The sequence below is a fragment of the Ranitomeya variabilis genome, chromosome 1 (assembly GCF_051348905.1).
Source record: "Ranitomeya variabilis isolate aRanVar5 chromosome 1, aRanVar5.hap1, whole genome shotgun sequence".
NCBI lineage: Eukaryota > Metazoa > Chordata > Amphibia > Anura > Dendrobatidae > Ranitomeya > Ranitomeya variabilis.
The window spans coordinates 303,369,995-303,392,676 of record NC_135232.1 but is presented as its reverse complement, the minus strand read 5'-3'; the positions used below and the strand labels follow the sequence as shown (position 1 = coordinate 303,392,676).

The window sequence follows — 22,682 nt, the reverse complement described above, 5'->3', positions numbered from 1 at the left end:
AATTCTTTACATTTTTACAATTTCTGTAAAAAAATTTTTTTTGATGGCACCTTCCCTTTAAGTTTTATATCTTCATCCAATTGCTATTTATATATTGATTCTCATTGGATTAGTTACCCAGCTTTAAGTGTGTGTGTGTGGAATTGGGAACAGACTTCTGGCATGTTATTTGGAGTTGTGGGATAATACAAAGATACTGGAGCTAAGTTATAACTACAGTAGAAAGGATAATTGGGATACCTAGTGAATGTAGTCCAGAGTTATGTATCTTGGGTGTTGTGGATGAATAACTGTGGTTGCACTATGATGAAATATTTCTCTGGGAGGTTCTATTTATTGCTAGGAAAGCAATAGCACTAAGGTAGACATATTATATAGAAATAGAGGATGTTCCGAGAAGTTCCATAACATTTGGAAGAGATGGTGTGATGCCATAACTTCATCGATCTCACGATATGAACACTGATGTTGCTCCCTGTCAACCTGGAAGGTGATGTGTGTAAACTGCAAGAATGTACTTTTATTATGACCCAAATTGGTACGTAATCTGAAATTTGATAGAGAACCTGTTAATTCAATTGAGTGTGCAATGCTTCATAATGGAAATTATCCTAATATGCTATGTTCTATATTGTTTGTTCACTTTTAGTTTTTATTTATTATTGAGAGTGTAATGTTACCTACATATTATTGTAAAGGGTGACTGGATCATTCTGACCATATACTGTGATATTATATGTTTGTAACTTTATCTTGTGGAATCTTTCAATAAAAAGTTAAAAAAGATGCAAAAATTACTTTATTTTTTTAACATTTTCTATTAATCTGCTTGACCATAAAAAGAGAAAATGGTTAAAACATTGCACGGTCGTTGAGGCTCACAGGTATTACACTACACATGTGAATTGGCTGGCCGTTGCAGATTTTCTTCAGTTTCCATTCCGCAGCTGCAAAATCTTTACCAGATCATGACGTCTTTCATTGCTGGAATGCTGCAAATTTTGCTTTTTCAACCATTGCAGTGCAGTGAGCAGCACGGTGGCTCAGTGGTTAGCGCTGCATCCTTGCAGCGCTGGAGTCCTGGGTTCAAGTCCCACCCAGGACAACATCTGCAAGGAGTTTGTATGTTCTCCTCGTGTTTGCGTGGGTTTCTTCCAGGTACTCCGGTTTCCTCCCACACTCAAAAGACGGGGCTCACAATCTAAATTCCCTATCGGGGACAGCGATGATAATGTGTGCAAACTTTAAAGCGCTGCGGAATATGTTAGCGCTAAATAAAAATAAAGATTATTTTTATTGCATCGCAGGCCAATTTATGCTGCAGTGTTTTACTACATTTTACTAAAATCTAATACACAGTGCTGGCATGCTAATACACTGCTGAAAAAAATAAAGGGAACACTGAGGGTATGTGCACACGTTGTGGATTTTTCCGCTCTGAATCCGCATCTCTTGGCAGAAAATGCAGGTGCATTTTTTTTGTGCGGATTTGTTGCGTTTTTTTATACGTTTTTGAAAGCTAAATAAAGATCTATTATTGAACAAAAAAAAAAGATTTGTGATGTCCAACCTCCTCTTTTTTACATTTGTCCAACCCACACTCCATTACACACAGATAGATGGATACAGTTATATGAAAAAGTTTGGGCATCCTTATTAATCTTAAGCTTAATGTTTTATACAAATAGTTTTTTTTGCAACAGCTATTTCAGTTTCATATATCTAATAACTGTTGGACACAGTAATGTTTCTGCCTTGAATTGAGGTTTATTGTACTAACAGAAAATGTGCAATCTGCATTCAAACAAAATTTGACAGGTGCATAAGTATGGGCACCCTTATCATTTTCTTGCTTTAAATACTCCTACCTACTTTTTACTGACTTGCTAAAGCACTTTTTTTTGTTTTATAACCACATTGAGCTTTGAACTTCATAGCCAGGTGTATGCAATCATGAGAAAAACTACTTAAAGTGGCCACTTGCAAGTTGTTCTCCTGTTTGAATCTCCTCTGAAGAGTGGCATCATGGGCTCCTCAAAACAACTGTCAAATGATCTGAAAACAAAGATTATTCAACATAGTTGTTCAGGGGAAGGATACAAAAAGCTGTCTCAGAGATTTAACCTGTCAATTTCCACTGTGAGGAACATAGTAAGGAAATGGAAGAACACAGGTACAGTTCTTGTTAAGGCCAGAAGTGGCAGGCCAAGAAAAACATCAGAAAGGCAGAGAAGAAGAATGGTGAGATCAGTCAAGGACAATCCTCAGACCACCTCCAGAGAGCTGCTGCATCAACTTGCTGCAGATGGTGTCACTGTGCATGGATCAACTATACAAAGCACTTTGCATAAGGAGAAGCTGTATGGGAGAGTGATGCGAAAGAAGCCGTTTCTGCAAGCACGCCACAAACAGTCGGCTGAGGTATGCAAAAGCACATTTGGAGAAGCCAATTTATTTTTGGAAAAAGGTCCTGTGGACTGATGAAACCAAGATTGAGCTGTTTGGTCATACAAAAAGGTGTTATGCATGGCGGCAAAAAAACACAGCATTCCAAGAAAAACACTTGCTACCCACAGTAACATTTGGTGGAGGTTCCATCATGCTTTGGGGCTGTGTGGCCAATGCCGGCACCGGGAATCTTGTTAAAGTTGAGGGACGCATGGATTCCTCTCAGTATCAGCAGATTCTTGACTTGAATAATGTTCATGAATCAGTGACAAAGTTGAAGTTACGCAGGGGATGGATCTTTCAGCAAGACAATGATCCAAAACACCGCTCCAAATCTACTCAGGCATTCATGCAGAGGAACAATTACACTGTTCTGGAATGGCCATCCCAGTCCCCAGACCTGAATATCATTGAACATCTGTGGGATCATTTGAAGAGGGCTGTCCATGCTCGGCGACCATCAAACTTAACTGAACTGGAATTGTTTTGTACAGAGGAATGGTCAAAAATACCTTCATCCAGGATCCAGGAACTTATTAAAAGCTACAGGAAGCGACTAGAGGCTGTTATTTTTGCAAAAGGAGGATCTGCTAAATATTTATGTAAAAAAAGAGTTTAAACCACACTGATACGTATATTCAAGGATAATAAAATAATAATTAAAATTAATGAAGTGTGGTTTAATAGACAGTGGAGACCACTAAATAACAAGAGAAAACACCAAACCCAGGAAAAGAAACTAAGAAAAGAGAGAGATACAACCAAGGTATTCATATAAGTGTATCTTTATTAGGGTAGTAGCAAGTCAATATACAATAATAATATTTAAAATTTATTACACAAAATATATAAAAGTGCAACACGAGATAACCAAAAAGGTACAAAATAATCAATTTATATAAAAAAAAAATTAAATATTTATATATATGCCATATGTCCGGAATAAAGGTAAGCAAAGAATGATCTCAGGCCATTTAAGAAAGTGAACTATTCATTAGAATATATATTAACCCCTTAGTGACAGAGCCAATTTGGTACTTAATGACCGAGCCAATTTTTACAATTCTGACCACTGTCACTTGAAGAGGTTATAACTCTGGAACGCTTTATCGGATCCCGCTGATTCTGAGATTGTTTTTTCGTGACATATTGTACTTCAAGTTAGTGGTAACATTTCTCCGATATTACTTGCGATTATTTATGAAAAAAATGGAAATATGGCAAATTTTAAAAATTTTGCAATTTTCAAACTTTGTACTTTTATGCCTTTAAATCAGAGAGATATGTCACGAAAAATAGTTAATAAATAACATTTCTCACATGTCTACTTTACATCAGCACAATTTTGGAAACAAATTTTTTTTTTGTTAGGGAGTTATAAGGGTTAAAAGTTGACCAGCAACCAGCAAGTTGACACCATCTTTTTTTTAGGGACCGCATCACCTTTGAAGTCATTTTGAGGGGTCTATATGATAGAAAATAACCAAGTGTGACACCATTCTAAAAACTGCACCCCTCAAGCTGCTCAAAACCACATTCAAGAAGTTTATTAACCCTTTACGTGCTTCACAGGAACTGAAACAATGTGGAAGAAAAAAATGAACATTTAACTTTTTTTTTGCAAACATTTTACTTCAGAACCATTTTTTTTTATTTTCACAAGTGTAAAAACAGAAATTTAACCACAAATTTTGTTGTGCAATTTCTCCTGAGTACGCCGATACCCCATATGTGGAGGTAAACCACTGTTTGGGCGCACCGCAGAGCTTGGAAGTGAAGGAGCACCGTTTGACTTTTTCAATGCAGAATTGGCTGGAATTGAGATCGGACACCATGTCGCGTTTGGAGAGCCCCTGATATGCCTAAACAGTGGAAACCCCCCACAAGTGATACCATTTTGGAAACTAGACCCCTTAAGGAACTTATCTAGATGTGTGGTGAGCAGTTTAAACCCCCAGGTGCTTCACAAAAGTTTATAACGTAGAGACGTGAAAATAAAAAGAATCACATTTTTTCTACAAAAATGATCTTTTTGCCTCCAAATCTTTATTTTACCAAGGGTAACAGGAGAAAATGGACCCCAGAAGTTGTTGTACAATTTGTCCTGAGTACGCCGACACCCCATATGTAGGGGTAAACCACTGTTTGGGCGCATGGCTGAGCTCGTAAGCAAAGGAGCGCCATTTGACTTTTCAATGCAAAATTAACTGGAATTGAGATCGGACGCCATGTCGCGTTTGGAGAGCCCCTGATGTGCCTAAACAGTAGAAACCCCCCACAAGTGACCCCATTTTGGAAAATAGACCCCCCCAAGGAACTTATCTAGATAAGTGGTGAGAACTTTGAATACCCATGTGCTTCACAGAAGTTTATAATGCAGAGTAGTGAAAATAAAAAATATATTTTTTTTCCCACAAAAAAGATTTTTTAGCCCCCAAATTTTTATTTTCACAAGGGTAACAAGAGAAATTGGATGCCAATATTTGTTCTCCAATTTGTCCTGAGTATGCTGGTACCCCATATGTGGGGGTAAACCACTGTTTGGGCACACGGCAGAGCTCGGAAGAGAAGGAGCGCCATTTTGGAATGCAGACTTTGATAGAATTGTCTGTGGGTGTTATGTCGCGTTTGCAGAGCCCCTGATGTACCTAAACAGTAGAAACCCCCCACAAGTGACCAAATCTTGGAAACTAGACCCCCTAAGGAACTTATCTAGATATGTGGTGAGAACTTTGAATGCTCAAGTGCTTCACAGAAGTTTATAATGCAGAGTAGTGAAAATAAAAAAGTTTTTATTTTCACAAGGGTAACAGGAGAAATTGGACCCCATAAGTTGTTGTCCAATTTATCCCGAGTACGCTGATGCCCCATATGTGGGGGTAAACCACTGTTTGGGCGCACGGCAGAGCTCAGAAGGGAGGGAGCACCATTTGACTTTTTTAGCGCAAAATTGGCTGTCGTGTTTGGAGACCCCCTGATGTACCTAAACAGTGGAAACCCCCCAATTCTAACTCCAACCCTAACCCCAACACACCCCTAACCCTAATCTCAACCCGATCCATAATCCTAATCACAACCCTAACGATAATCACAACCCTAACCACAAAACATCCCTAATCTCAACCCTAACCATAACCCTAATCAAAACCCTAAATCCAACACACCCCTAATCCTAATCTCAACCCTAACCTCAAACCTAACCCTAATCCCAATACACCCCTAACCCTAATCCCAACCCTAACCTTAACCCTAATCCCAACCCTAACTCTAATCCCAAACGTAACCCTAATACCAACCCTAATCCAAACCCTAACCCTAATCCCAACTCTAACCCTAACTTTAGCCCCAACCCTAACCCTAATTTTAGCCCCAACCCTAGCCCTAACCCTAAATTTAGCCCCAACCCTAACCCTAAATTTAACCCTAACCCTAGCCCTAACTTTAGCCCCAACCCTAACCCTAGCCCTAAGGCTACTTTCACACTTGCGTCGTGTGGCATCCGTCGCAATCCATTGTTTTGGACAAGAAACGGATCCAGCAAATGTGCCCACAGGATGCCTTTTTTGCCTATAGACTTGTATTGCCGACGGATGGCCACACGTCGCGTCCATCGTGCACTGGATCCGTTGTGTTTTGGCGGACCGTCGTCACAAAAAAAGTTCAATGTAACCTTTTTTGTGTACGTCGCGTCCGCCATTTCCGCGCATGCGTGGCCGTAACTCTGCCCCCTCCTCCCCAGGACATAGACTGGGCAGCGGATGCGTTGAAAAACTGCATCCGCTGCCCACGTTGTGCACAATTTTCACAATGTGCGTTGGTACGTCGGGCCGACGCATTGCGACCGCCCCGTACCGACGCAAGTGTGAAAGAAGCCTAAGGCTACTTTCACACTAGCGTCGTACTCGGCCCGTCGCAGTAAGTCGGGCCGACGTACCGACGCTAGCGTTGTAAGCGCCGCACAACGGGTTCAGCGGATGCTGTTTTTCAACGCATCCGCTGCCCCATTGTGAGGTGCGGGGAGGCGGGGGCGGCGTTCCGGCCACGCATGCGCGGTCGGAAATGGCGTACACGTCGCACAAAAAACGTTACATGTAGCGTTTTGTGCCGACTGTCCGCCAAAGCACGACGCATCCGTCGCACGACGGATGCGACGTGTGGCAATCCGTCGCAATGTGTCGCTAATGCAAGTCAATGGAGAAAAATGCGCCGTTTTCTCCAAAACGGCGCATTGCGACGGAAGCCAAAAAACGCTAGTGTTAAAGTAGCCTAACCCTAGCCCTAACCCTAAATTTAGCCCCAACCCCAACCCTAACCCTAGCCCTAACCTAACAGATGGCAGCAGATGGCGGGCGCACTGCGCATGCGCCCGCCATTTTCTTTCCCGAGGAAGAAGCCGGCCGGCAGGAGGAGAAGCAGGAGGACCCAGGGACACCGGTAAGTATGATAGGGTCCCCGAATCCCCCTATTTCTGTCCTCTGATGTGCGATCACATCAGAGGACAGAGAATTACAGATCGCTTTTTTTTTTTTTTTTTGCGGTCGCCGGTAAACAGTTAATTACCGGCGATCGCAAAACAAGGGTCGGTAAAAACCGACCCCGATCATGTTCTTTGGGGTCTCGGCTACCCCCGGCAGCCGAGACCCCAAAGATCTTCCGGGGGCTGGGCGGCGGGTGCACTGCGCATGCGCCCGCCATTTTTTCCCCGGAAAAAGATGGCGGCGCCCATCGGGAGCCACGAGGAGCACCGGGGGAGATAGGTGAGTATTGGGGGGCTATCGGGTGGCCATCGGGGACCCTATTTCTTTGTCCTCCGATGTGCGATCACACCGGAGCACAGAGAAATTAAATGGCAAATCGCGTTTTTTTGTTGTTGCGACCGCCGGTAAACGGTTAATTACCGGCGATCGCAACTCGGGGGTCGGTATAAACCCCCCGAATCATGTTCTCTGGGGTCTCGGCTACCCTCGGCAACCGAGACCCCAGAAAAAATCCGACTCTGGGGGGCGCTATTCACTTTTTCCACAGCGTCGTTAATTAACGGCGCTGTGGTTTAAGTACCCTTAGCGGCCGCCGTTAAAAGGTGTATCGGCGGTCGTTAAGGGGTTAATTAAAAATGTGATAAAGCGCTGTAAAAAGATTTTTTTTTAAAAAGTGTGAAGGAACACTGTGTAATGTCAGGTATTAACCTAGAGGGGATATATAAAGTGCGTAAGTGCCACAGCAAAAAAAAAGAGAAAGAAGGGGCTAGTTTATGTAATAAAACATAAACGTCCCAAAATGTGTATCAAATAATAATGACAAAAAACTGTGAATAATATCCCAAAACCTCCATGATATGGTAACAATTACCTATAAAGAATTCATTGTGCCACTAAAGAAAAGGAAAGGGAATGGCAGAGTGAATACAGCAACGTGAATGTTACGTGGATATAACACAGCTATAACACATCTATACCAGAGATCAAAAAAAGGGGGATAAAATACATAAAACAGTCCGGACATAAGAAGTACCTTATGGGATTGGTATCAGCGTGTACACGTGCCCCGACGCGCGTTTCGCTAATAATTCCTTCGTCAGGGGGAATAATATGAGGAGTTTAACACCGGGTTTTTATAGGAAAACTAACCCTGGAGATGATGCAGCCCGGGCGTAATCGGCGCATGCGCCGTCAGGAGGTCCAGGAAGTCCCGGGACACAGCATCACGTGACCGGACGCACGGCATTGTGGATCCGGCGTTACCAAGGCCACAGAGACGCAGCGCCCAGGAGCCCAAGGACGCAGACCGCGCATGCGCACAACCAAGGGCGCGTCATCAACAGGGAATGTGCATGTAAGTATAAACAGGGGCCAGAATGAATAGTACCATAGATATGCAAGGAAAAATAATTTTTGTCACAACAAAGATCCTTGCATTAAAGAGCAGCAGACAAATGGCGCAAAAATATTATATTGGCCCCAAGAAAATATTAGAGATAAGCCACAAAAATTACATAGTGAGTATAAACGGATGATAAAAATACAGCAATCAACATTAATGATGAACATATACGGTATATTGCAAATAATAAGTACAATAAATAATAGTAAAAAGCAAATAATAATCAAATTATACAGAGAAAAAAATAAATAAAAAATAATTAAAAAAATAATTAAAAAAATATATAGATTAAAAAAATTATAAATAATAAAGACTAATAAATAATAATAATAATAATAATAAATACAGAAAAGAAAAAAGGAAAAAATTAAGGGAGAAATATTAATGTCACTTTTCTGGTGAGGTGCCCATACTTATGCACCTGTCAAATTTTGTTTGAATGCAGATTGCACATTTTCTGTTAGTACAATAAACCTCATTTCAAGGCAGAAACATTACTGTGTCCAACAGTTATTAGATGTATGAAACTGAAATAGCTGTTGCAAAAAAAAACCAATTTTTATAAAACTAATAAGCTTAAGATTTAATAGGGGTGCCCAAACTTTTTCATATAACTGTATATAGAAAGAATGAGATAGAGGGAATGAGAGCTAGATAGATAGAAGATGGATAGAAGGAATGAGATGGATAGATGAGAGATCTATAGATAGAAGGAATGAGAGATAGATAGATCATAGATCTATAGATGGAATGAGATAGATAGAAGGAATGAGATAGATCTATAGATGGATGCAATGAGATAGATATAGATAGATCTTTAGATAGATGGAATCAGATATAGATATATAGGTAGATGGAATGAGTGATCTATAAATAGATGCAATGAGATAGATGATCTATAGATAGATAGGTCTATAGATAGATAGATGCAATGAGAGAGAAGGAATGAGATGGATAGAAGGAATGAGATGGAAAGATCTATCCATATATATATATATATATATATATATATATATATATATATATATATATATATATACCTATAGATCTATCTATGGATAGATATATCCATAGTTATATCTATAGATAGCAAGGCTGATGTTTATTAATGAACAATATGTTTAATTTTGAACAAAAATGGGAAAAAAAATGGTGTGGGCTCCCGTGCAGTTTTCTGCGCCAGAGGGGGAAAGCCGGGGGCCAATATTCGTAGCCTGAGAAGGGGGTAAGACCCATGGCCCCTTCCCATGCTATGAATATCATCCCACAGCTGTCTGCATAGCCTTTACTGGCTATTAAAATAGGGGGACCCCCCCCAAAAAAAAAACCTTGGGGTCCCCTATATTTTATAGCCAGAAAGCCTACGCAGACAGCTGCGGACTGATATTCATAGCCTATAGAGGGGCCATGGATATAGCCCCCCCCCCCCCCCCCCCGCTACAAATACCAGCTCCCAGTCACCCCAGAAATGGCGCATCGAAGAATTCCGGCACTTAGTCTCTCTCTTCCCACTGCCCTGTAGCGGTGGCATAATAAGGGGTTAATGTCACCCTTGTATTGTAAGGTGACACTAAGCCCGGTTAGTAATGGAGAAGCGTCAATAAGACACCTAACCATTAGTAATCCTATAGCAGTGAAAGAGTTAAAAAAAAAAAAAAAAAAAAAAAAAAACCACAGCCAGAAAAAAAGTATTTTAATATTCTTAATTTCACCATACTTACAAGCACGCCTAATTCCTGCGACGCCCTCGATCGCCTGCAAAAAATAAAAAAATAAACCAACCGTATACTCCCTTTCCGCCGTAGTCCAATTAATGAGTGTCCTACGACGATCTCCCGTATAGAACCGTGACATCGGGTGATGTCACCGCTCTATAGGGCCTCCAGTGACACACTGACAGGAGACAATGGCTCCTGCATTGCATCAAGGGCTTCGGGATCAAGGTGATTGGTGAGTATGTACTCTATGTTGTATGTACTGTCTGTACTGTATGTGTGTTTTTTTTTTTTTTGCATTCAGCACATTAGCCGGATGATGGGACTACTACTATCCCATCATTGGTTAATGTGTAAATCACTGTCACTGTAGCAGGCATTGCCTGATGGGACTTGTAGTCCTATCGGACGATGTGCTCACACACACAGCTCCGCCCACACACTTCCCTCCTCCCGATCTGCAGTGTTTCATCCGCAGCTAAACCGCCGATCTTTTTTTACATCTGCGGTTTTGCTGCAGATGTGCCTGACTCAATGCAAGTCAATGGGTGCAGAAACGCTGCAGATCCGCACAAAGAATTGAAATGCTGCGAAAAATACGCCACTGCGATTCCGCCCGTTTTTTTCCGCAGCATGTGTACAGCGGATTTAGTTTTCCATAGGTTAACATGCTACTGAAAAACGCATGGAAAACTGCTGCAGATCCGCAGGCAAATCCACAACGTGTGCACATAGCCTTAAACAGAATATAACTCCCAAGTAAGTCAAACTTCTGTGAAATCAAACTGTCCACTTAGGAAGCAACACTGTTTGACAATCAATTCCACGTGCTGTTGTACAAATGGAATAGACAACAGATGGAATTTATTGGCATATATCAAGACCCACTCAATAAAGGAGTGGTTCTGCAGGTGGGGACCACAGACCACATCTCAGTATCAATGCTTTCTGGCTGATGTTTTGGTCACTTTTGAATGTTGGTTGTAATTTCACACTCGTGGTAGCATGAGACGGCCTCTACAACCCACACAAGTGGCTCAGGTAGTGCAGCTCATCCAGGATGGCACATCAATGCGAGCTGCGGCAAGAAGGTTTGCGGTGTTTGTCAGCGTAGTGTCTAGAGGCTGGAGGCACTACCAGGAGACAGGCCAGTACACCAGGAGATTTGGAGGGGGCCGCAGGAGGGCAACAACCCAGCAGCAGGACCACTACCTCAGCCTTTGTGCAAGGAGGAACAGGAGGAGCACTGCCAGCGCCCTGCAAAATGACCTCCAGCAGGCCCCAAATGTGCATGTCTGCAGAAACAGAAACCGACTTCATGAGGATGGTCTGAGTGCCTGACGTCTACAGATGGGGGTTGTGCTCACAGCCCAACACCGTGCAGGACACTTGGTATTTGCCACAGAACACCAGGATTGGCAAATTCGCCACTGGCGACCTGTGCTCTTCACAGATGAAAGCAGGTTCACACTGAGCACATGTAACAGATGTGACAGCGCCTGGAGATGCCGTGGAGAGCGATCTGCTGCCTGCTACATCCTTCAGCATGACCGGTTTGGCAGTGGGTCAGTAATGGTGTGGGGTGGCATTTCTTTGGAGAGCCGCACAGCCCTCCATGTGCTCGCCAGAGGTAGCCTGACTGCCATTAGGTACCGAGATGATTCTCAGACCCCTTGTGAGACCATATGCTGGTGTGGTTAGCCCTGGGTTCCTCCTAATGCATGACAATGCCAGACCTCGTGGCTGGAGTGTGTCAGTAGTTCCTGCAAGATGAAGCCATTGAAGCTATGGACTGGCCCGCCGTGTTCCCCAGACCTGAATCCCATTGAACACATCTGGGACATCATGTCTCGCACCATCCACCAACGTCACGTTGCACCACAGACTGTCCAGGAGTTGGCAGATGCTTTAGTCCAGGTCTGGGAGGAGATCCCTCAGGAGACCATCCGCTGCCTCATCAGGAGCATGCCCAGGCGTTGTAGGGAGATCATACAGGCACGTGGAGGCCACACATACTACTGAGCATCATTTCCTTGTCTTGAGGCATTTCCACTGAAGTTGGATCAGCCTGTAACTTCATTTTCCACTTTGATTTTGAGCATCTTTCCAACTCCAGACCTCCATGGGATATTAGTTGTGATTTACGTTGATCATTTTTAGGTTTTATTGTTCTCAACACATTCCACTATGTAATGAATAAATATTTACAGCTGGAATATTTCTTTCAGTGATATCTAGGATGTGGGATTTTAGTGCTCCCTTTATTTTTTTGAGCAGTGTATTTATTGTACTTGGAGCCTTCAGTCATTGTCATCATTTTAGTCATAGACTCAATCACAGGGTCTAATCTGGTATAAAGAAAAGAATTTCCCCAGTCAGACATTTTTTTTTTTTTAATTTGTGTATATTCTTTATCTCTTCCTTAGGTATTAATTTTATGTTTTGTTTCTATTTTCAGGTAAAGGTTGTAATTTTAGGACAGGATCCTTACCATGGTCCTAATCAAGCTCACGGTTTGTGCTTTAGTGTTCAAAAACCTGTATCACCACCACCCAGGTAACGAGGCTTTCGAATTTTTAACAATTAACATCTTCCCTTCGCAGACCACTTTCATTTTTGCGGTTTTTTTTTCCATCCACTGACAGCTTGTTTTTTGCAGGACGAGTTGTAATTTTTAATAACGCCATTCATATTACCATTCCAAGTGTGGTGGAATTGAGGGGAAAAATGCAGTTCTGCTATGGCTTTTTGTGTTTTGTTTTTACAGAGTATATTTCATGGTAAAAGTTACTCTAAATCATGGTTTCAAAATTATTTTATTTTTATTTTTTTTAAGTGGGGTGAAAAAAATACATAGAAAAAAGTCTTTTGTATGTCGCTATATTCCAAGATCAATAACATTTTTGTTTTTCTAATGATTAAGCTCTGTGAGGGCTGTTTCTTTGCATAACAAGCTGTTTATTTTATTGAGAAAATGTTGGGCTATATAGAGTCCTGCTCATAGTTATTGGCACACATGAAGTTTAAGTATATAATGTGAAATATCTCCTGAACAAAAAAAAAAATCAAGTGAAACAGTTGTATTTAACACGAGTGCTCTATAAAAGAAAGAAAAAAAAAAAAAGCAAATGATAAACAATAATTTAAAACAAACAATGGGAGGGAAAAATACAAAAGCCTAAAGCTTGCTGTGACACTGGTATTGGCACCCTTTACATTAAATTAGTATGGAAACGCATTTTGACTCGCCTGTGGTAAATTACAAATGAGAATCACCTATGATTAATTGTCTAACTAACCACAAACCTTCTGGGAAATTGTTCAGTGAAAGATGAAATAAAAAGAGCTTTTTGGCAATTCAAAGCAACAGTTTGTTTACAGACGACGCAATGAATATTATAAGGAAAAGAACAGCCTACCAACAGTTAAGCAAGATGGAGGATCCACAATGCTGTTGGGTTGTTTTGCTGTGTCTGGTATTGGAGGCCTTGACCGTATCGCAGAAATCATTAAATCGGAGGATTATAGAGAAATTTTTGTGCAAAATGTCCTACCCAGTGCAAAAAAAAAAATAGTTTGAATCAAGGATCATGGGTCCCCCCAGCATTAAAATGACCCAAAGCACACCTGAATGGTTGAAAATTAAAAAATGGACTGTTCTTAAAATGGCCAGCAATGAGTCCTGACCTTTGAGGTAAGCTGAAATCTGCCATTAGGAGCAAGTATTCAAGAGCTTGAACAAACTGCAAAGGAAGCGTGGTAGAAAATTCCAGCTGAGAAGTGCCAGAAGCTTATAGCTGTCTACAAGACAGCCTCCAAATGTTTTTTTCAATGGCAAAGGGTGTGCAACCAAGTATTAATTAGGCGTGTCTTTATTGATGCATATGCTGTTTATTTTGTGTCTTCTTTGAAATTGGAACATGTAAGTTTAAAAACAACCACTAATTTAACCTCTTCCCGACATGCGCTGTACTGCTCTGCGGGAAAGGAGTACGGCGGCACGATCGCGGGTGTCAGCTGTATGTGACAGCTGACACCCCACAGCAATGCCCACGATCGGCGCTAGCGCAGATCGTGGGTATTTAACCCCTCCGATGCCGCTGTCAGTAGTGACAGCGACCTAGAGGGGCATCGCGCAGGGACGGGGGCTCCCTGTGCTCTCCCACCGGAACAACGCTATGTGATCGCGCTGTTCCGGTGTTCTGGAAGGAGTCTCCGGATCCAAAATGGCCGCGGGGCTCCTTCCGGGTCCTTCACTGAGGTGGCTTGCCGGTGCCTGCTCAGAGCAGGCGCCGGAAAGCCTCCTGCACTGCCTGTTAGATCTCTGATCTGACACACTGCTATGAAAAGTGTCAGATCAGCGATATGATGAAATATAGTGATGTCCCACCCTGGGACAATGTTATAAAGTAAAAAAAAAAAAAAAAAAAAAGAATGTATAAAAAAAAAATTAAAAAAAAAATCCCAAAATAAAGAAAAAAAAATATATTTTCCAATAAATCCATTTATTTATTTAAATAAAAAAAAACACAATAAAAGTACACATATTTGGTATCGCCGCGTCCGTAACGACCCGCTCTATAAAACTATCCCACTAGTTAACTCCTTCAGTGAACACCGCAAAAAAAAGAGGCAAAAAGCAATGCTTTATCATCATACTGCCGAACAAAAAGTCCATTAAAATGTGATTAAAAAGACAGATATAAATAACCATGGTACCGCGAAAAACGTCATCTTGTCCCGCAAAAAAAAAGCCGCCATACAGCATCATCAGTAGAAAAATAAAAAAGTTACAGCTCTCAGAATAAAGCGATGCAAAAACAATTATTTTTTTATATAAAATAGTTTTTGTGTAAAAGCGCCAAAACATAAAAAAATGATATAAATGAGGTATCTCTGTAATCATACTAACCCGAAGAATAAAGCTGCTTTATCAATTTTACCGCACGCGGAACGGTATAAACGCCCCCCCCCCCCCCAAAGAAATTCAGGAATTGCTGGTTTTTGTTCATTTTGCTCCCAAAAATCGGAATAAAAAGTGATCAAAAAATGTCATGTGCCCGAAAATGGTACCAATAAAAACGTCAACTCGTCCCTCAAAATACAAGGCCTCACTTGACTCTGAGCTCTCCCGTGCGCCCAAACAGGGTTTACCCCAACATATGGGGTATCGGCGTACTCAGGACAAATTGGACAACAACTTTTGGGGTCCAATTTCTCCTGTTACCCTTGGGAAAATACAAAACTGGGGGCTAAAAAATAATTTTTGTGGAAAAAAAAGATTTTTTATTTTCACGGCTCTGTTATAAACTGTAGTGAAACACTTGGGGGTTCAAAGTTCTCACAACACATCTAGATAAGTTCCTTGGGGGGTCTAGTTTCCAATATGGGGTCACTTGTGGGGGGTTCCTACTGTTTAGGTACATCAGGGGCTCTGCAAATGCAACGTGACGCCTGCAGACCAATCCATCTAAGTCTGCATTCCAAACGGCGCTCCTTCCCTTCTGAGCTCTGCAGTGCGCCCAAACAGTGGTTCGCCCCCACACACGGGGTATCAGCGTACTCAGGACAAATTGCACAACTTTTGGGGTCCAATTTGTCCTGTTACCCTTGGGAAAATAAAAAAAATTGGGGGCGATAAGATCATTTTTTTTTTGTGGGGGGAATTTTTTTTTTTTTTTTTTTTTTTTTTACGGCTCTACATTATAAACTTCTGTGAAGCACTTGGAGGTTCAAAGTGCTCACCACACATCTAGATTAGTTCCTTATGGGGTCTACTTTCCAAAATGGTGTCACTTGTGGGGGTTTTCCACTGTTTAGGCACATCAGAGACTCTCCAAACGCGACATAGTGTCCGATCTCAGTTCCAGCAAATTTTGCATTGAAAAGTCAAATGGCGCTCCTTCCCTTCCGAGCTCTGCCATGTGCCCAAACAGTGGTTTACCCCCACATATGGGGTATGGGCGTACTCAGGACAAATTGTACGACTTTTGTGGTCCAATTTCTCTTGTTACCCTTAATAAAATAAAACAAATTGGATCTGAAGTAAAACATTTTGTGAAAAAAAGTTAAATGTTCAATTTTTTTTTAAACATTCCAAAAATTTCTGTGAAGCACCTGAAGGGTTAATAAACTTTTTGAATGTGGTTTTGAGTACCTTGAGGAGTGCAGTTTTTTTAGAATGGTGTCACTTTTGGGTATTTTCAGCCATATAGATTCCTCAAACTGACTTCAGATGTGAGGTAGTCCCTAAAAAAAAATGGTTTTGTAAATTTTGTTGTAAAAATGAGAAATCACTGGTCAAATTTTAACCCTTATAACTTCCTAGCAAAAAAAAATTTTGTTTCCAAAATTGTGCTGATGTAAAGTAGACATGTGGGAAATGTTATTTATTAACTATTTTGTCACACAACTCTCTGGTTTGACAGAATAAAAATTCAAAATGTGAAAATTGCGAAATTTTCAAACTTTTCGCCAAATTTCCGTTTTTTTCACAAATAAACCCAGAAATTATCGACCTAAATTTACCACTAACATGAAGCCCAATATGTCACGAAAAAACAATCTCCGAATCGCTAGGATCCGTTGAAGCGTTCCTGAGTTATTACCTCATGAAGGGACACTGGTCAGAATTGCAAAAAATGGCCAGGTCATTAAGGTCAAAATAGGCTGGGTCATGAAGGGGTTAATGACCGGGCCAATTTTTACAATTCTGACCACTGTCCTTTTATGAGGTTATAACTCTGGAATGCTTCAACGGATCCTGATGATTCTGACACTGTTTTCTGGTGACATATTGTACTTCATGATAGTGGTAAAATTTCTTTGATATTACCTGCATTTATTTGTGAAAAAAAATGGAAATTTGGTGAAAATTTTGCAATTTTCCAAATTTGAATTTTCTCTATCTGTAAGTGCAGAGCAATTAGCCGCATCCACGGAAGCGTTTACTAAGTAATCGCCAGCCAATAAAATTTGATTAGCTTGCTCCGCTATGTCAGAGGGGAGATCACTGTTCTGTAAGGCCTTATGCAGAGAGTCTGCCCAAAGAGTCACGGCTTTGGCTACCCAGGTAGCAGCGAAAGATGGAAAGAGTGCCGAGCCTGATGCCTCAAACAATGAACAGGCGAGGCTGTCAACCAGGCGATCCGTGGGATCTTTGATGGATGATCCGTCTGGCAGGGATAGAAGAGTTTTGGAGGACAAACGTGAAACAGGAGGATCCACAGGAGGGGATTCTGTCCATTGTTTGCGGAGGTCAGGAGAAAAAGTATATTTGGACTCCAGAGATCTCTGACCTGCAAAGCGTTTGTCCTGACGCTCCCTATGTCGCTGAACTATGTCTTGGAATTCCGGGTGATTGGCAAACACCCTATGAGGACGCTTGGTCCTTTTGAAGGACACCAAATTATCCGTATTGGAGGTTGCTGGCTCCTTATCAACCTGAAGTGACTGGTTGACGGCCTCAATGAGAGTATCTATAGTACTCTGATAACCTGGCGACTCTAGATCAAGAGGCCCATCAGACTAAGGTTCAGAGTCCTGGTCGGTACAGGTGCCTGGGAAGCGAGAGTGGGAAGCAGAGCTAACGGACGCCGAGGCACCAGAAGTCCTGGGGGACGAGCTACGAACGGGCTTCCTAGATGCCCGCTTGTGTCTAGAATGAGAGCGGCCCCTGCAGGCCGAAGATTCCCCTACTGTAGGGGAAGTTTCCTGAGCAGGCGGATTGGGCCTGTACGAGGCCTGTGGGTTTTTGTCTCTGACGGCGCGGTACCCCAAACCAGAGGAACTGGCCGAGGAGGACCATGCGTAATTGCCACGAAAGGACCGAAAACGAACCTGCGGCTGTCAGCGGATCGGTTGTCTGAAACTGCTGGGGAAGGGAAGTACTTTTCCCTCCTGTAGCGTCTGAAATCAGCTGGTCCAGCTTTTCACCAAATAAGCGACCAGTGAGATATGGAAGGGACGTTAGAAACTTTTTAGATGCAGAGTCCGCTCACTAGTTTCTCGGGCATAGTGCCCTACTTTTCTTCCCAAGGTGGTGTCTTCCTTCCACCTTAACGAGGATATCGTACTTCCGTCATTTTGTCCTGCTCCGACCCACCGCTTGGAGAAGGCTCTTCACTCCCTGGATCTTGTAAGAGCTCTCAGGAAGTACGTGTCTAGGACGGCACCTTTTCGACAGAAGCTCTGTTCGTGCTCCCGGCATGACACCGGAAGGCACTGGCCGCTTCTAAGGCGGCCCTAACTGTAGCCCCGGCCCTATTCTAATGGGAAAATGGAAATAAATACATTTTTTTTATTTTATTATTTTTCCCTAACTAAGGGAGTGATGAAGGGGGGTTTGATTTACTATTTATAGCGGTGGTTTTAGCGGAATTTTATGATTGGCAGCTGTCACACCCTAAAAGACGCTTTTTATTGCAAAAAATAGTTTTTGCGTCTCCACATTTTGAGAGCTATAATTTTTCCAAATTTTGGTCCACAGAGTCATGTGAGGTCTTGTTTTTTGCGGAACGAGTTGACGTTTTTTCATTGGTACCATTTTCGGGCACGTGACATTTTTTGATTGCTTTCTATTCCGATTTCTGTGAGGCAGAGTGACCAAAAACAGCTATTCATGAATTTCTTTTGGGAGGGGGGGGGGCGTTTATACCGTTCCATGTTTGGTAAAATTGATAAAGCAGTTTTATTCTTCGGGTCAGTACGATTACCTCATTTATATAATTTTTTTATGTTTTGGCGCTTTTATACGAATAAAACTATTTTATATAAAAAAATAATTATTTTTGCATCGCTTTATTCTGAGGACTATAACTTTTTTTATTTATTCACTGATGACGCTGTATGACGGCTCGTTTTGTGCGGGACAAGATGATGTTTTCAGCGGTAGCATGTTTATTTATGTCCGTCTTTTTGATCGCGTGTTCCACTTTTTGTTCGGCGGCATGATAATAAAGCGTACTTTGCCTCTTTTTTTTTTTTTTTTTACGGTGTTCACTGAAGGGGTTAACTAGTGTGACAATTTTATGGGTCGGGTCGTTACAGACGCGGCGATACTAAATGTGTACTTTTATTGTTTTTTTTTTTAAATTTAGATAAAGAAATGTATTTATTAGAACGATACATATATTTTTTTTACTTATTGATTTAGGTTTTGTTGTTTTTTTTTTCCACACGTGATTTTTTTTTTTACTTTGTCCCAGGGTGGGACAACATGTTATAGTGTGATCTGTCAGTGATCTGACAGGCAGTGTGCAGGCTTGCCAGCGCCTGCTCTTAGCAGGCACTTGCAAGCCACCTCCCTGCAGGACCCGGAAGGAGCCCCGCAGCCATTTTGGATCCGGGGCCTGCTGGGAGGAGACTCTCGGAACAATGCGATCACATAGGGTTAGTTTGATAGGGTTAGTTTTAGATTTTGTGCAAACTTTTATGATCATGGCAATACCATATGTTTTTTTTTTTCCTAATTTTAATCTCTTTATTTTCAATGGGGAAGAGGAGGTAGATTTCAACTTTCAAGTCCCCTATCCCTTATACTATATTCTGAAATACCACAGTACTGCCGTACATAGTGAAAATATTGTTCACCGAAGCTCCACACATACAGTTAGGTCCATATATATTTGGACAGAGACAACATTTTTCTAATTTTGGTTATAGACATTACCACAATGAATTTTAAGCAAAACAGTTCAGATGCAGTTGAAGTTCAGACTTTCAGCTTTCATTTGAGGGTATCCACATTAAAATTGGATGAAGGGTTTAGGCGTTTCAGCTCTTTAACATGTGCCACCCTGTTTTTAAAGGGACCAAAAGTAATTGGACAATTGACTCCAAGGCTATTTCATGGACAGTTGTGGGCAATCCCTTTGTTATGTAATTCTCAATTAAGCAGATAAAAGGCCTGGAGTTGATTTGAGGTGTGGTGCTTGCATTTGGAAGGTTTTGCTGTGAAGTAAACATGCGGTCAAAAGAGCTCTCCGTGCAGGTGAAACAAGCCATCCTTAAGCTGTGAAAACAGAAAAAACCCATCCGAGAAATTGCTACCATATTAGGAGTGGCAAAATCTACAGTTTGGTACATCCTGAGAAAGAAAGAAAGCACTGGTGAACTCATCAATGCAAAAAGACCTGGGCGCCCACGGAAGACAACAGTGGTGGATGATCGCAGAATAATCTTCATGGTGAAGAGAAACCCCTTCACAACAGCCAACCAAGTGAATAACACTCTCCAGGAGGTCGGCGTATCAATATCCAAATCTACCATAAAGAGAAGACTGCATGAAAGTAAATACAGAGGGTTCACTGCACGGTGCAAGCCACTAATAAGCATCAAGAATAAAAAGGCTAGACTGGACTTTGCTAAAAAAAAACATCTAAAAAAGCCAGCACAGTTCTGGAAGAACATTCTTTGGACAGATGAAACCAAGATCAACCTCTACCAGAATGATGGAAAGAGAAAAGTATGGCAAAGGCGTGGTACAGCTCATGATCCAAAGCATACCACATCATCTGTAAAACACGGCGGAGGCAGTGTGATGGCTTGGGCATGCATGGCTGCCAGTGGCACTGGGTCACTAGTGTTTATTGATGATGTGACACGGGACAGAAGCAGCCGAATGAATTCTGAGGTATTCCGAGCCATACTGTGTGCTCAGATCCAGCCAAATGCAGCCAAACTGATTGGTCGTCGTTTCATACTACAGATGGACAATGACCCAAAACATAAAGCCAAAGCAATCCAGGAGTTTATTAAAGCAAAGAAGTGGAATATTCTTGAATGGCCAAGTCAGTCACCTGATCTCAACCCAATTGAGCATGCATTTCACTTGTTAAAGACTAAACTTCAGACAGAAAGGCCCACAAACAAACAGCAACTGAAAACCACCACAGTTAAGGCCTGGCAGAGCATCAAAAAGGAGGAAACACAGCGTCTGGTGATGTCCATGAGTTCAAGACTTCCGGCAGTTATTGCCAACAAAGGGTTTTCAACCAAGTACTAAAAATGAACATTTTATTTTTAATTATTGAATCTGTCCAATTACTTTTGGTCCCTTTAAAAACAGGGTGGCACATGTTAAGGAGCTGAAACTCCTAAAATCTTCATCCAATTTTAATGTGGATACCCTCAAATGAAAGCTGAAAGTCTGAACTTCAACTGCATCTGAATTGTTTTGTTTAAAATTCATTGTGGTAATGTCTATAATCAAAATTAGAAAAATGTTGTCTCTGTCCAAATATATGTGGACCTAACTGTAGCTGAGCTTCATAGGAGTACCAATATTATATCATCTGGAGCCTTCAGCAGGCCCCTGACAGTCATTGTGATGTGCAGTAAGCATAAGCAGCAGAACACATTCCATTTAAATACCATTCTCCGAGATTGGCAGTGGTGTATAAATGGTTAAAAGCCGGAGCTCATCTTTGGCCTCGTCTGTTAGACAGATGCTGGCTAATTCAATACAGCCTATATCTGCCACTTGTGGAGGAAGCTCTGCTCCTGAGCCCTCTGTACACTCAAATTACCCCCCTTGTGATAAACCTGCACCTTGCGACCTCGCCTGACGTCACTATTGGATCACGTTATACGATCTCCCCACTTGCACCAACTTGACGTTCTGCACCCCTTGAGACACGTAAAGTCAGCTTGGTAGTTATACACACACTCCCCTGCCCATATGGGAGGGGATGTGGCCCATGCAGTCTCTGACAGGACACCACACTCTGTCACAACCCTGGGAGGCTGAGAGACCCCTTTCACTAGCACCAGAGAAACAGAGCATGGTTGGACTTGCACCAGTTCCTCGTTAAATATAAGCCTGGTCTATTAATGGGATTATTTGGGGCCAGAAACAATCCCCGGTAGCATGGAAAGTTAAACTGAGAAATGACTGTGGATCAAGATAAAAGAGCAGCCCGAGGTTAAATTTAAGATTTAATTACCTTAAGGGCACACTAGACAATACACTATAAACACAATGGTCAGACATGCAAATAAAATAATGGCAGGACAAGATATTTAAGCAGACAAATAATGTCAGTTACCGGTTTGATGTAATACTATGAGTGCACTTTGCCACATGGAGCATGGGCTGCCAGCTTGTTCCTTGTTTTTTCACAACACGTTACTCGACGTGGCCCCCACTTTTGAAGTGAACCGCAAGTGTAACAGAGACCACATGACTTTACACTAGACTTTTTTCCTCTTTGGGTCACTCCCGACCTGTTCTCTAAACTGAAAATACATCCCCTCCCCTTGCCTCCAGGTGCTAAAAACTCCAAAATCTTATTTAACGATCCCCGGGAGGCAGTTTTGGCACTATTGGATCCAGCCAGGCGGTGCCACACGTTGAAACCAAACACAGAATGGCTAGTAGGAGCCAGGTAGCAAAGCTATATATCTCCCCACCCTGTGGTGGTAGAATGGATCGAGACCCTGGAAAGTGTTCAGTCCATTCCAGAGATCTCGAAAAATGTAACCGGTGTGTGACCAGGATGTATAATAATTCCATATTCACCTTATGAAATCATGACTCAACAAAGCAGTTAGACTGCATGGTATCTATTTTGCAAGCACGCCTTTTGTTTTGAACTGGCTCAAGGTATGAGATCTATCATTCACAGCCTTTTGAGGCTT

At 41.9% G+C, this 22,682-nt stretch overlaps 1 protein-coding gene across 1 annotated transcript in view; it reads left to right on the top strand.

Moving 5' to 3' along the window:
• The window catches only part of UNG (uracil DNA glycosylase), a 110,409-nt gene that overhangs the window by 68,910 nt on the left and 18,817 nt on the right, over positions 1 to 22,682 (top strand). The window contains exon 4 of the mRNA XM_077296035.1: positions 12,502 to 12,599. Coding sequence (XP_077152150.1) covers positions 12,502 to 12,599 — 98 coding nt within the window. The remainder of the gene's footprint in view (positions 1 to 12,501; positions 12,600 to 22,682) is intronic.